This window comes from Sapajus apella, unplaced genomic scaffold (genome assembly GCF_009761245.1).
Source record: "Sapajus apella isolate SASKATOON/1434 unplaced genomic scaffold, GSC_monkey_1.0 scaffold12, whole genome shotgun sequence".
NCBI lineage: Eukaryota > Metazoa > Chordata > Mammalia > Primates > Cebidae > Sapajus > Sapajus apella.
In genome coordinates, this window is record NW_022436952.1 from 12790564 (window position 1) to 12805078 (window position 14515).

The 14515-nt window shown below is 38.9% G+C and overlaps 1 protein-coding gene across 7 annotated transcripts in view; it reads left to right on the forward strand.

Moving 5' to 3' along the window:
* TOM1L1 (target of myb1 like 1 membrane trafficking protein) overlaps positions 1–14515 on the forward strand; it is a 60020-nt gene that overhangs the window by 29209 nt on the left and 16296 nt on the right. For all 7 annotated transcript variants that reach the window (XR_004269433.1, XM_032279283.1, XM_032279284.1 and 4 more), the window contains 4 exons: positions 3970–4103; positions 9300–9360; positions 9797–9914; positions 11564–11660. Coding sequence is in view for 6 of the 7 variants with exons in the window: in XM_032279283.1 (XP_032135174.1) it covers positions 3970–4103; positions 9300–9360; positions 9797–9914; positions 11564–11660 (410 nt within the window). In the remaining variant the exon portion in view is untranslated. The remainder of the gene's footprint in view (positions 1–3969; positions 4104–9299; positions 9361–9796; positions 9915–11563; positions 11661–14515) is intronic.

Sequence of the window (14515 nt, forward strand, 5' to 3'; positions counted from 1 at the left end):
AGTTGCAGCATGTGTTTTGTGTATTTGCTTTCTTTGTCTTGTGCACTCAGCTTTGGGTCACCTTCCTCTTATCTTGAATAGCTGACTTTCTCTGGTACCTCCCGCTTTAATCGTATCTCTCTCTCTCTTTTTTTTTTTTTTTTTTTTTTGCCTTGCCCCGGTAAGACAAGAAGAGAATGCTCTAGAATTCAGAATAAAGGGAGCTCAGATTTTGAAATGATAACTACAGAAAGCCTTACTCTAACTTACTGGAGAAATTCAAAATCAAGGGAATCTAAAATTTGATCCTGTGAGGATTTATAACCAGTTGAAAAAAAAAATCCTGAGAATAGGAAAAAGAAAGTCATCCTCCCAGACCATTCTTGTCTTTACCATTCACAAATATGTAGGGTATTAAGAATAGAAGGGACTGTCAGCGTCTTTGAGTCCATCTTCCTTCCTATGCAGATGAGGCTGCATATGCAGAAAGAATGGTTTGCCCACACTGTGACAAGTGATGGAGCTGGAGGGAGAACCTCATTCTCCTGAGCTTGTGTTCTATCCATTAGACCAAATAGTTTCTCATTTTGAACCCAGGACTGATTTTCTAATATATATATCTAACCTGTTGTGTTTTCATGTGGGTATGGGAGGCAATCCTTAGGCAGCAACCAAATCCTGTACTTTTTGCAGACACTGTTTAGTTGGGAAGAAGAGTTGGAAGGGCTTTAAAAAGTTAATGATTTTCTTGAGGATTATGCTGATGATTTGTCATTTGAAGCCTATGTAAGGAAAAAGAGACTATATGAGCAAGTTAAGCTGAAAAATGTTCAGTTTTAGAGTAGGTGGGGAGAGTTTTTACTTTGAGCAGATAGAGACGTTTGGGGTTTCCTGTACTCTGAGTGGGGAATATTGGGATAAAGAAAATATGTTAAGAGCTGATAATAGAGATATTGTCATACAGATAGTATTTCCAGAGACATTTTCAAGCAAATATATTTTCTTTCTGTTTTGGCTCTTTCAAGGGAGATATTCAAGCATTTTTATGTTTCTTTTTATTGAGTTGCCCTGTGTTGGTCAACATGGGATGACTAGTTGGAGTTGAAAGTGCAAAGGGATTGGCCGGGCGCGGTGGCTCAAGCCTGTAATCCCAGCACTTTGGGAGGCCGAGGCGGGTGGATCACGAGGTCAAGAGATCGAGACCATCCTGATCAACATGGTGAAACCCTGTCTCTACTAAAAATACAAAACATTAGCTGGGCATGGTGGCGCATGCCTGTAATCTCAGCTACTCAGGAGGTTGAGGCAGGAGAATTGCCTGAACCCAGGAGGCGGAGGTTGCGGTGAGCCGAGATCGCGCCATTGCACTCCAGCCTGGGTAACAAGAGTGAAACTCCATCTCAAAAAAAAAAAAAAAAAAGAAAGTGCAAAGGGATCTCCTTCCTTAATTCCTGAGTGCTCTATGGAGGAATAAGAGCCATCTGGATATCAGAAGAGGAAGCTCTTAATGAGCTCCTTTTTGTTTTGCTCCAAAGACTTTTGTATTGATTGTTAAATTCACTTTAACTTAGAAACTTGCCTTTGCTTTTATATGGCATAAAAGGAGGTGATTCCGGGGGTTCTGTGATGGACAGACTAGCAGCTGTTGCTCTGAATTTTGACTTGCTCCCCCTGGATCCCTACTGCCACAGCCCTGCAAGTGCCTGCTATGGGGAACTCTGACCCATCCTTTTTGTCCGTGGTGCTTGATCTCGGCTGTTTCCAGGTGGCTTGGCCCTCCTCTGAGACAGACATCAATTGCAAAGATCAGAGTAGGCTGGCTTTTGAAGAGTTTTTTACATTCTGCTTTGCAGACCTGTTGAAATGTGCTATTCCTTTCATGTTGCCACTCCATCTGTTTCTTGAAAGGGCAAAGGGAGTGTCTTCATGTGATTGAGGGCTATTGATGTTGCCTTCAAATTCATTTCCAATTAATTTCTACATTTTTGTCATAGGTATTAGCCATTGCATTCCCTTGATCTTGACATTGTTCTAGCAAGGCTGCCAGTGAGCAACAAGAAGAACAATTTCTGTACACTCTCTAAAGCAAGAACAAAGGAAAAGTTCTCATTCATTATGGGGGTTATATTAAATGCCATTCTTAATTCTTTCCTTTGTATAAGGTCGGGTCTGGATAATAGCTTGTTACAGGATTGTATTCATTATCAAGTTGAGCTTCTAGTGAAACCTCGTCAACAAGCACCCATAATACATTCATTTACTGCCTACTGCTTCTGTATGCCAGACACTGTGGGATTTCAATAACACCATTGCTGATTCTTACAACCTTACAAGGTATTCTCCTTGTATTATAGATGAAAAAACAAAACCTACAACTAAATTTTAGCCATATTTCCCTAAATTCCATAGCAGGCATATTATATGGGAGATGCCTTTGGCCTGCTGAGTCAGGGGAATATAAATGAGTGAAATCTGGCCTGCTCTCTATATCTGTTTTATTAGAAGATGGCCACACCCAGTTATTTATATATATTTTCTAGGGTTGCTTTTATACTACAGTGGCAGAGCTGAGTAGTTGCAGCAAAGACTAGATGGCCCACAAAGCAGAAAATGTTTACTATCTGGAACTTTATGAATGCTGTTGACCCCTGCACTATACTGTTCCTGAAGGTGGCCTTGTAGTTAGCAAATTAGATAGTTTTTCTGGTGGCATATTACAAGTCTAAAGTCAGAGATTCTGTCTATCATCCGTCTGTCTAACTCTGTTTTTTCTTTTTATGTCATGTTGTCTTTTAAATATTTTTGTTACGATTTTGTAGAGGGTAGTGGCTTTTATCTCTGAGTCTAAATGCCAGTTGGTAATAGTTTGATTTATTTGTTTAGAGATTTCCTGTCAGCAGTCTTGTAATAGATTATTTGAGATTCTAAATGGTTTTATGAAGCATACATTTTTCAGCAGGCCTTTCTTTCTTGAGGGGAAAAAGCCAGTAGTGATTCTGCGGTGTTTAAGGAAGTTTTGTTGAGAGAAGCAGCATCCCTGTGTTTTTGCCTGATGTTAATGTACTATTACATAGACAAACTCTAGCCAAGGTGAGATTGAGGAAATACTAATATCAGTTTTATGCACCTTGGGTTAGTTGAAGGTGTGCCTGGAAGGAAGTTAGTTGTAAGGCAGCAGTTCCTAAATATCGTTGTACATAAGAAACACTTTGGGGTCTTGTTTAAAGAAATGTAGATTTTCAGACCCCCAGCCCTAGCGATTCTGGATCAGTACGTCTGATATAGATGGCTCTGAAGCTTATGAAAAAAAGACCCATGGGTCTGGGAGGTAGATTAATGGTTTAATGCAGTAATTCTAGGTAGTCCAAATAAGGATATTCATGATTTGTTTGTTAATCCTGGTTTAGTTTGCTTCAAACTGTGATATAACTATAAACTTTAAATGTTTAAGTACAACATAACAGGAAATAAAATAATGCCACTGTAAATGTATTTTAACTACTTCTACTACCACTAAGAATGTAATAACATTTTATGTTTATCCTTTATAGTTAGAGAGTTCCTCATTACACACATCTCATTTGATTTTTATGTCAACCCTTGAAGTAGATGTGGCAAGGGGTATAATTTTCATTTATCAATGAGAAAACTGAGATTTAGAAAACGTTTTTTTTTTTCCCAACATGGCACAGCTAATATGTACTACATCTAGAATTCCCATACAACACTTCTGAGTTTTAGTCCAGCATTATTTTCAATGTACCATATTATTCTTATGACACCTATTTTGATTTTTAAAGGAAAATATAATCAGTTTATTACTTACTGCCTTCCAATAGGAAGTATGAACCATTTATAGAAGTACTTTGTTAGTGTCCCACAGGTGACTTAATGTGGAGGCAACTGCAGGTATGCACAGATTGGTGAGTCAGATGTCTTTATAGAATGTTCCAGGCATGGAAGAAGAAATCTCTCTCCTTTCTTTGACAGAAACTCTATAAAACAGGTCGGGAGATGCAGGAGAGGATCATGGACCTGCTAGTGGTGGTGGAGAATGAAGACGTAACTGTTGAGCTAATTCAGGTGAATGAGGATTTGAATAATGCCATCCTTGGATATGAGAGGTGAGCAGATCATGTACCCTCTTTGCCCCTTTTCCACTTCTGTTTTCACCACCAATTACTCAGCATTCTTATCAGAGTGCCTACAAAAGACCCCTCTTTCTAGATTCGCCTGTCTCAATAGGAAAGGTATTGGTATGTGGGGTGGGATGGTTTTCCCTTGTGTGGCTCCTACTCAGTAAATGCCAGAGGTCTTTCTCCTAGTTAAAGTGACATTTCAGCCCAGCACGGTGGCTCCCTCCTATAATCCCAGCACTTTTGGAGGCCGAGGTAGGAGGATCACTTGAGTCCAGGAATTCCAGACTACCCCTGGCAACATAGCAAGACCCTGTCTATACAAAAAATAAAAAAATTAGCTGGGTGTGATGGTTCTAGTGGGTGCTTGTAGTCCTAGCTACTAGAGAGGCTAAAGTGGGAGGATAGCTTGAGACTAGGAATTTGAGGCTGTGGTGAGCTATGATCGCACCACTGCACTCTAGCCTGGGTGATGGAGTGAAATCCCACCTCTAAAAGAAATAATAATAAAATGACATGTTAAGACACCCTTAGGGGCACTGTTTCTGTTGAGAATTACTGGGAATGTCTGCTTGCATAGTGACTGTATTTCTAATCAGCTGAAAAAGAATGAGACTAGTCTGACCTAAGTGAAACAGGTGAACAGGCCTGGATTCAAATCTAGCTGATGATTTTGGATAAGTTGTAGAACTTTTCTAAGATTTTTTTTCTTTCTTTCTTTTTATGTATTAAATTAAATTTTTTTATGTATTAAATTTTTTAAATGTATTTTTATGTATTAAATACCTGTTTAGAGGGTTGGGCTTTTTTTGAAGATTAAATGAGATAATATATATGAAAACACCTAGCAAACTGCTAGCACACTGACGTCTACTAAATAGTACTTTCTTCTCCTCCTCTGCACCAATGTCCCTTTTAACCTTCTAATTTATTGACTAGCCTTTTCTTCCCACTTATCATGAGTAAATTAAGAGAATCCATGAAATAAAACCAGTAGTTATGGGCCAAGAATGGTGGTGCACATCTATAATCCCAGCACCTTGGGAGATTGAGGTGGGTGGATTGCTTGAGCTCAGGAGGTTTGAGACCATCCTGAGCAACATTGCGAAACCCCATCTCTACGAAAAATTTACAAAAATTAGCCATGCATGGTGGCACACGTGTTTAGTTCCAGCTACTTAGAAGGCTGAGATGGGAGGATCTCTTGAGCCAAGGAGCCAGAGGTTGCAGTGAACCAAGATCGTGCCACTGCATTCCAGCCTGCATGACAGTGGGACTGTCTCAAAAACAAAGAAACATAAAAACCAGTAGCTATGAAACGGCAGTTTCTTTCCTTTACTGTCTCATACTTACTGTGCATTTATTCAGAGAAGGGCATTGACTGAAGATGTGAGCTTAGGAACTATGCTTGCTTTCTTTCTCTTTTTTTTTTCTTGAGACGGAGTGCCCAGGCTGGAGTGCAGTGGCGTGATCTCAGGTCACTGCAACCTCTGCCTCCCGGGTTCAAGTGATTCTCCTGCCTCAGCCTGCCAAGTAGCAGGGATTACAGGCACACGCCACCATGCCCGGCTAGTTTTTTGTATTTTTAGTAGAAATGGGGTTTCACCATGTTGGCCAGGCTGGTCTTAAACTTCTGACCTCAGGTGATCCACCCTCCTCAGCCTCCCAAAGTACTGGGATTATAGGCATGAGCTACCACGCCTGGCCACTGAGCTTTCTTTCTTACACTGAAAAAACTCACAATTGCTACCCTACTTTCTGTGGAACAAATTTTTATAAGCAGAAAAATATCCAAGGAAAACGACATTTTCAGTAGAATGCTGCATTCTGGCTTTCATTTTGGAGAGGTCTATTGCAAACCATAAGACCATGGTCTAAAGTCTTCCTCCAAGGGGTAGCTTGTGTTTATTTGGTCTCCTCTCAGAAGATTGGATTACTTCTGTGAACAGCTTGTTCTGACTGGGCTTTGAACCATGTGTACCAAAGCAACTGTGAAACACTTATATCCTAAGATTCAGAGAGAAACTTTGCCTCTAGAAAAGATACTAGTCTCCTAGTTTTCTCTGGCTGCTGTAACAACACAAACTTAGTGGCTTATCCTGTTTTATCTGCTTTTGGATGCTCCAGAGGAGAATCCATCTTCTTACCTTTTGCAACTCCTAGAGGCTATTCACTTTCCTTGGCTTATGGCCCCTTTGCTTCATCTTCAAAGCTAAGTGTCTAGTTCAGGCCTGATTATATCAAATCACTCTTACCTCGACTTCTGCCTCTCTCTCCCACTTTTAAGGACCTTTATGACTACATTAGACTCATTTGTACAGTCCAGGATAATCTCCCAATTAAGGGCAGCTTTCTAGTGTGAACCAAAAGTATCTGAGACAGATCTGAGATCTTCCCACCTCAGCCTCCTAAGAAGCTAGGTCTAAAAGCATGTGCCACCATGCATGGCTAATTTTTGTAATTTTTTGGTAGAGGTAGGGTTGCGTGCGCCATGTTGCCCAGGCTCGTCTCAAACTTCCTGAGCTCAAGCAATCCGCCCACCTCAGCCACTTAAGGTGCTGGAATTACAGATGTACACCACCATTCTTGGCCCATAGCTACAGGTTTTAATTCATGGATTCTCTTAATTCACTCATAAGTGGGAAGAAAAATCTAGAAAGTTTATTTAGAAAGTTTATTTTGCTAAGGTTAAGGATGCACCTGTCACAGCCTCAGGAGGTCTTGACAACATATGCCCATGGTGGTGGGGGCATAGCTCCGTTTTATACATTTTCAGGAGACATGAGACATCAATAAATATGTGTAAGATGTACATTGGTTTCATCTGGAAAGGCGAGACAACTCAAAGCAGGGAAGGGGGCTTCCAGGTTATAAATAGGTAAGAGACAAAGGGTTGCATTCTTTTGAGTCTTTGATCAGCCTTTCACTGAGTACACAATTTACATGTGAGAAAGGGCAAGAGAATTAGTCACTCATGCCTTAGTCTGGCTCAGTGAATCTGCATTTCTACATAAGCAGTGGGGCAGAGGAAGCAGTCAGTTCTGTCCTTTGTCCTGTACCTATGAAGATAAGCTGTCAATTTATATTGCCAGGGTGAAATTCAACAGAACTGTTTTAGGGTAAAGATCTTAAGGCCCACAAGTTTTCTCATGGGCAAATTGTGGGAGAGGTAGATAGCTTTTTATCTTTGTAACTGTCTGATTTAGGAATAAAATTTGCCTGAGGAACTTCCGAGCTTGACTTTTCCCTTTGGCTTAGTGATTTTGGGGTCCGAGATTTATTTTCCTTTAACACTAGTAAACTTCATTCTTTTTTCAACCTTTAACTTCCCCTTGCCATGTAACCTAACATATTCACTGGTTGTGTTGACTAGGATGTCAGTATCTTTTTGAAGGTGGGTCACAGTTCACCCTCTGGCCCCCAAAGATTCATATCCATCCACTTGCAAAATACATATACCCTATTGCAACATCCCCCAAAGTCTCCACTCATTACATCCAGGGAATAATTGTGCAAACAAAGAAATTGAAATTTGTTACTCAGGGCTTGATCTAGGAAGGTTGTTCATACCCAGCACATAACTGACTAGAATACAAGAAGCTAATGCTATATAATTCCAAATAGATGGAATTTTTTTTTTTTTTTGGGAAATGAAGTCTTGCTTGCAGTGGCATGATCTCGGCTCACTGCAACCTCCGCCTCCCAGGTTCAAGCGATTCTCTGTCTCAGCCCCCCAAGTAGCTGGAATTACAGGCACACGCCACTACACCTGACTAATTTTTGTATTTTTAGTCAAGATGGGGTTTCACCATGTTGCCCAGGCTGGCCTCAAACTCCTGACCTCAAGTGATCCACCTGTCTGAGCTTCCCAAAGCACTGGGATTACAGGCATGAGCCACTGTGCCCAGCCTAACTAGATGGAATTTAAAAGCACGTATTTTTGAAAAGTCGTTCAACTGTGTGTGCAGATTCAGTATAAACTCTTAAACTTTAAAGTGTTTAGGATCATGAAGTCAAATTGTCATAACAGTAATACTATATGTTTCTAAAGCAAATCGCAGTTTGCCAAGCATTTCCACATTCATCCACCTGTGCTATTTTTGCCCCTGAAAATAACTTTCTGAGGAAATAGTTCAAATGTGTTCCCTCTTAGCAGCTGGACCAAGGTTCAGGAAGTCGTATCCTTAGTCATGTAGCTACAAGGTACTAACACTGACACTTGAACTTTGGACTTCTGCCTTCAACTTCTCTGGTTTGTTTGTTTTTTTTTTTTTTTTTAGACAGGGTCTCGCTTTTGTTGCACAGGCTGGAGTGCAATGGCACGATCTCAGTTCACCCAACCTCCGCCTCCTGGGTTCAAGAGATTCTCCTGCCTTAGCCTCCCAAGTAGCTGGGATCACAGGTGTGCACCACCATGCCTGGTTAATTTTGTATTTTTAGTAGAGACAGGGTTTCACCATGTTGCCCAGTCTAGTCTCAAACCCCCAGCCTCACGTGATCCACCCACCTTGGCCTCCCAAAGTACTGGGATTACAGGCGGGAGCCACTGCACCGGCCAACTTCTCTAATCTTTTTCATTTATACTCCTTTACTCTCAGTGGACAAACAATTTAAAATTAAATCAGAGTTGTAAAAGGTCAATTTTTTGGTATGTGTTAAGTATCTTATAAAAACAGTGAAATAGTGTAAATACTTTAAATATATTTGAATATTTTGGAAAATTATATATAATGGCAAATTAGAAAATAAATAATTGCTAATAGTAAGAGTGGTTAAAGGTGTGATAGATTCATAAGATAAAATATAGCCATTAAAAATTGTATTTCAATTAGAAAAATTCTCACAGCATAATCAAATTAGGATACAGAATTATGTAAAGTATCATTTCAACTAAGTTTAAAAATAGATGCACTTATAAACGAAATACTGGAATAATGTTAATAGAGTTAATTTCTGGGTGATGGGATTTCTTTAAAAATGCTTTTTTATTTTCTCACAGTTTTCTCTTGAGGGTATGAATACTCTGTAAGCTGGAAAAAAGTTATTAAAAGTATTTTACTGATAATTATGTGAGAATGAGGCTGATTTCTTCATTCCTAAAGATTTGTGTAATAATAATTGTTAGATTTTTATAGCATTTCATATATTTTTTTAAAAACACATGCATTTTGATCATTTAAACAGGTTTACTAGAAACCAACAAAGGATTCTGGAGCAAAATAAGAACCAGAAGGAAGCCACCAATGTAAGTGATTAGAAATATTATAAAATAAACAATTGAACATTTTACCAATTATAGTAAGAAGCAAGGCTTACCTAAAGCAGCTCTTAAAAACAGGGAGATATGCATTGATAATTTGTAGTGGTGTTAATGGTGTAGAGTACTTGCCTTAATAATTTTATGTCATTAAATGTTATTAACGTTAACATCAATGTTAATATTAAACTATTAAAGTAACGTAAAGTTAATGTTATTAAGTTATAACTAAGTTGTAAGAAAATTACCTCATTAAGCAAGGACCTATGTAGGTGGTAAGATGGGAGTCATACTAATGTTGCCTGTTGAATGGAGAATTCTTCCTCAAAATGTATCCAGATAGGATCTTCCCCTCTACAAAGGAAAGTCGATGGGGAGAAAGCTATGATAAACTACATGACACTTTCTTTTGCTTTGTTTTCAGACTACAAGTGAGCCTTCTGCCCCATCTCAAGATCTCCTTGACCTAAGTCCCAGTCCCCGGATGTATAGGGCCAGTCTGGGAGAACTCAACACCATGAATGATCAACTTTCAGACTTAAGTAAATAAACACTCAGGCCTTTTCAGATCAGCAGAAGAGCTTGATGTAAAACAGTTCTTAATTACATGAGTAAATGCTACCTAAGAAGGACTGAAGTCAGTTTGAATGTCAGAGCACTATGTCAGGAGATGTGATTACTTCCTGGCAAGTGGTTGAGTCAAACACAGTATAGGAATGGGATGTGTCTAGGGTAGGATCCTGGTCCTTGAAACTCATCCTACTCATTTAGAATCTCATGGAATTCACTTGGCCTGCTTTGTAAAAGTTGTTCAGCCCAATGGCCAATACTTAAAATATACTCTGAACCCTCACACTATTATCATTGGGTTTTTCTGCTATACCTCAGGATCAGGTCAGGGAGACGCAAGTAGAGAAATTCAGGAATTACAAGGTATGAACCATGTGGTGGTGAAATGTAGAAGGAAAAACACAGGCTTAAGGTCAGAAAAGTCCAAGTTGAAATGCCAGTTCTGCCACCTGTCAGCCACCTAACCTTTGAGACTTTTTCACTTTATAATATGGGAACAATGATTGCCTTAAAGGGTCGTTTTCAAGGTTAACAAACTAATGTTCATAAAAAAGCTTTGCTACAATGTATTTTACAAACATTTGTTAAAGATAGGAATTACCTATCTTACCTAACTTGTTTTCTTCTGCTGTCCTTATTCCCAACAAGGGTTTGGTAAATTACAAAATAAGGATGATGAAAAATGCTAAAATCCAGTTTTGCCAAACTAAAAGTAGTTTTTCTCATATGTCACCTGCTATTTCCAGAGTAAAAATATTTACTATCACTGAATGTGTGGTTTTCTTAGAACTTTACCCATTTCTAAAATGCTGGCTACTTGCTTATGTTGGCCAGTGGGATGTGCAGAGTCAGTTACATTGGAGAGTTTTCCTGAGTTTTTAATTGGGAATTTTCTGAGGGGGAAGTAATTATTCTCTTTGTGGTTTCTCAGTTAAGCTTATAGCCTGGAGGCCAGGCACAGTGTCTCACACCTGTAAAGCCCAGCACTTTGGGAGGCTGAGGTGGGTGGATCACCTGGTCAGGAGTTCCAGACCAGCCCATCTCTACTAAAAATACAAAAATTAGCCGAGCGTGGTGGTGGGTGCCTGTAATCCCAGCTACTCGGGAGGCTGAGGCTAAGAAGAATCACTTAAACCCAGGAGGGTGGAGGTTGTGGTGAGCCAAGATCATGCCACTGCACTCCAGCCTGGGTGGCAAAGAGAGACTCCATCTCAAAAAAATTAATTAATTAAAGATCATGGACTGAAACTTGACATAAAGGTAGAGCTCAGTATGTAGCATAACTTTTTACTTTTGTGGTGGGCAGAACAAGATGTAAAATCCTTTCCATTCTGGATCAGCTTGGGATTTCAGAAAATCCAATACAATAATATTTGTTACCCTTACAACAACTTCTTGTAGCAGGGAAATTCCTTCTCTCTCTACCTATCATAAATGATGCTTTCTAATTTCTCTTAGAGCTAGGAAATCTCATGATTTTATGGTGACAGAAATATCTAAATTAATCTCTTTTATTTGGTGTGGTATTATTTTTTTGGTTTTGGTTTTTACTATAGAAAATTGAGCATAATAACTGACTGACAAAATTTTTAAAGCCAAACAAGTCCATTTTGTGTTTTAGATTTCAGCTCTCCAAGTTCTGATGTAACAAACAACTTAAAACCCAGTCTTCATCCACAGATGGACTTGCTAGCCTTGGAAAATACAGAAATAACCTTGTAAGTATGTCAGTAACACTGCAGAACTGATATCATGACACTTGGATTCCTTACATTTAAGAAAACTTGATGGCTGGGCACAGTGGCTCACATCTGTAATCCTAGCACTTTGGGAGGCCGAGACACATGGATCGCTTGAGCCCAGGAGTTTGAGACCAGCCTGGGCAACATGGTGAAACTCAGCTCTACTAAAAATATAAAAATTAGTTGGGCATGGTAGCATATGCTTATAATTCCAACTACTCAGTAGGCCGAGGCATGAGAATTGCTTGAACCTGGTAGGTAGAGGTTGCAGTGAGCTGAGGTTGTGCCACTGTACTCCAGCCTGGGTGACGAGAGAGAGAGGAGAGAGAGGAGAGAGGAGGGAGAGAGGAGAGAGAGAGAGAGAGAGAGAGAGAGACCAACCCTATCTCAAAAAAAAAAAAAAAAAGAGAAAACATAAAATAGCAAAAAAATAGAGACTTAAGAATCAGACAATCCTGAGTTAGAATCTCAGCACTACTTCCTGCTAGCCATATAACCTAAATGAGCTATTTAGCCACTGTGAATGTTCATTTTTCTTCTAAGAATATTTTCTAGGATTCTTACAAAGATTCAGAGAGATGCTATATGCAAAACTCCTAATCTAGCACTTGGTACATAATAAGCCTTCAATAAATTGTCTCTGTTTCTGTTATTTTTAGTGGTAACAGGAGATGGGGGAGAACGGGAAATATAATGACAAAGGAGGCAGAAGAGCAGTGGGGTTCAAAATTAAGAGTAATGGCTACATCAGTTACAGAGCACTTGCTGTGTGGCAGGCACTTTGTTAAGCTATTTTTGTTTATTTCATCCTTTCATCACTAACGTACTTAGGTAAGTGGTGTTCGGTGAGGGTCTTGCTCCGTCACTTAGCACTGGCACAACAGTGGCACCATCATAACTCACTGCAGCCTCAAACGCCTGGGCTCAAGGGATACTCTCACCTCAGCCTCTTAATAGTTGGGACTACAGGTGTACACCACCATACTGGGCTGGACTAATTTTTTAAACTTTTTGTAGTGATGGGGTCTCACTTTGTTGCCCAAACTGGTCTTGAACTCCAAGCCTCAGGTGATCCTCCTGCCTTGGCCTCCCCAGGTGAGCCACAGCACTGGCCTGTTATCATTATTCCCATTATACAGGAAAAAAGACTGAGACTTCTTGGTCGTTTCTCTGTTGAAGGAAACAAAACTTGCCCAAGTTTGTATAGCCAGTAAGTAGCAAGTCTGATGGACTGACGGTTTACTTAAAAAGAAATATTAATGACCCATAAACATATGCAATGATGTTCAACTTTACTTACAGAGAAATGTAAATTAAAATTTAATAAGAAATTGTTTTCTACTTCTCAGGTTGGCAAAAGTCCAAATATTTCATAATAAACTTTGTTGGCTATGAAAAGACAGTTACTAGCACAAAATTATGCAACTGTTATAGGAGCAAGTGGCAATACTTGTTAAAATTATAAATGCATTTATATTTGAATCTGCACTCTTATCTGTAGAAATGTATACTGCACTTATACAAAGTTAGGTGTTTACAAGATTATTCTTTACAATATTTTGGGCAATAGCAAGTAATTGGAAACAACTCTAGTATCTATCAGTTGGGGACTGGTTAAATAAACATCTGTATAACATATTATTATAAAGCTGGAGGATAAAAGTAATAATCTCCAATATATTTATTGCTAAGTAGAAAAAAAAGGTGCTAAGTAGTGTGTGTGTAATATATTGCATTTGTGTAAGAAAGTGGGAAATAAGAATATATATTAATATTTGCCTCCATTCTCATAAAGAAACAAGAATGATACAGGAAGGGGAAAATGGAAAAAGAGTGAAAGTGGTTATGTAAGTTCTGGGAGAGGCAGGATAGAATAAACAGCAGTTGAATTTGCCTTATGCCAAAGTCAATAGGTGTTTTCCTTTTAAGTGTATATATTTTAGATAATAGGCAATACATTTTCATTATTCCGATATAAAAACAATGTAAAAAGTTGTATAAGATAATTCTTGTTCTCATTCCCTCTTCATCCTCCCTCTCTCCTTTGCCCTAGTGTCATACTGTACTCCCACCCAGATACTTTGTTAGATTCTGATTTATCCTTCCATAGTGTCTTTAGGCAAATACGAATATGAATTTCTTTCTCCTTTATTCAATAAAATGCGGCATACTATCACTGTGTTCTGAACCTGGCTTTTCTTTTTCATTTAATGTATTTTGGCAGTGTGTTTATATCGGTGGATTTTGATTTTTTTAAAAGTTGCCTAGTGTTTTGTTTGTTTTGTTTAAATACTTGTATATCCAGTAACTGAATTACTTTTCTATATTTAAAAGGGGGAGGGGCAGAGGGAGGAAAATGAGAAAGCAGAATCGAACTCGGAAGAAAAGAGAGCAAAATATAAGGGAAGAAGAGGATAAAGGATTCATGTGTTGGGAAATGATAAAGTGTCAGTGGCTTGCTCATGAACCACTGAGTTAGGTCAGTATCTTTGGTTGGCTACCTCTTGTCTTGGCTGCATACAATACAAGTAAATGTTGACGTGTAGGCAGATTTCTAGTGAAGTTGCTTGGTAAGTAGTGTAGTTTAAAGTAGCTGATTCTGTCCCTGTTATCTTGCTAATCTTGTTAGGTAATATGAGAAAGAATAAGTAATACAGATAAAATCCCATTATAACAAATATCTATAAAATTCATTAAAAGTCAAATTTCAGCTAATAGCTCCCTGTTTTAATCTGTAACCTACTGGATCTAATAATTCAGTATGCATAAAAATAACTTGGCTGACTGTCAAAAAGTCAAATTGCTGGTCCCGATTCAGTAGCAAGAATCTT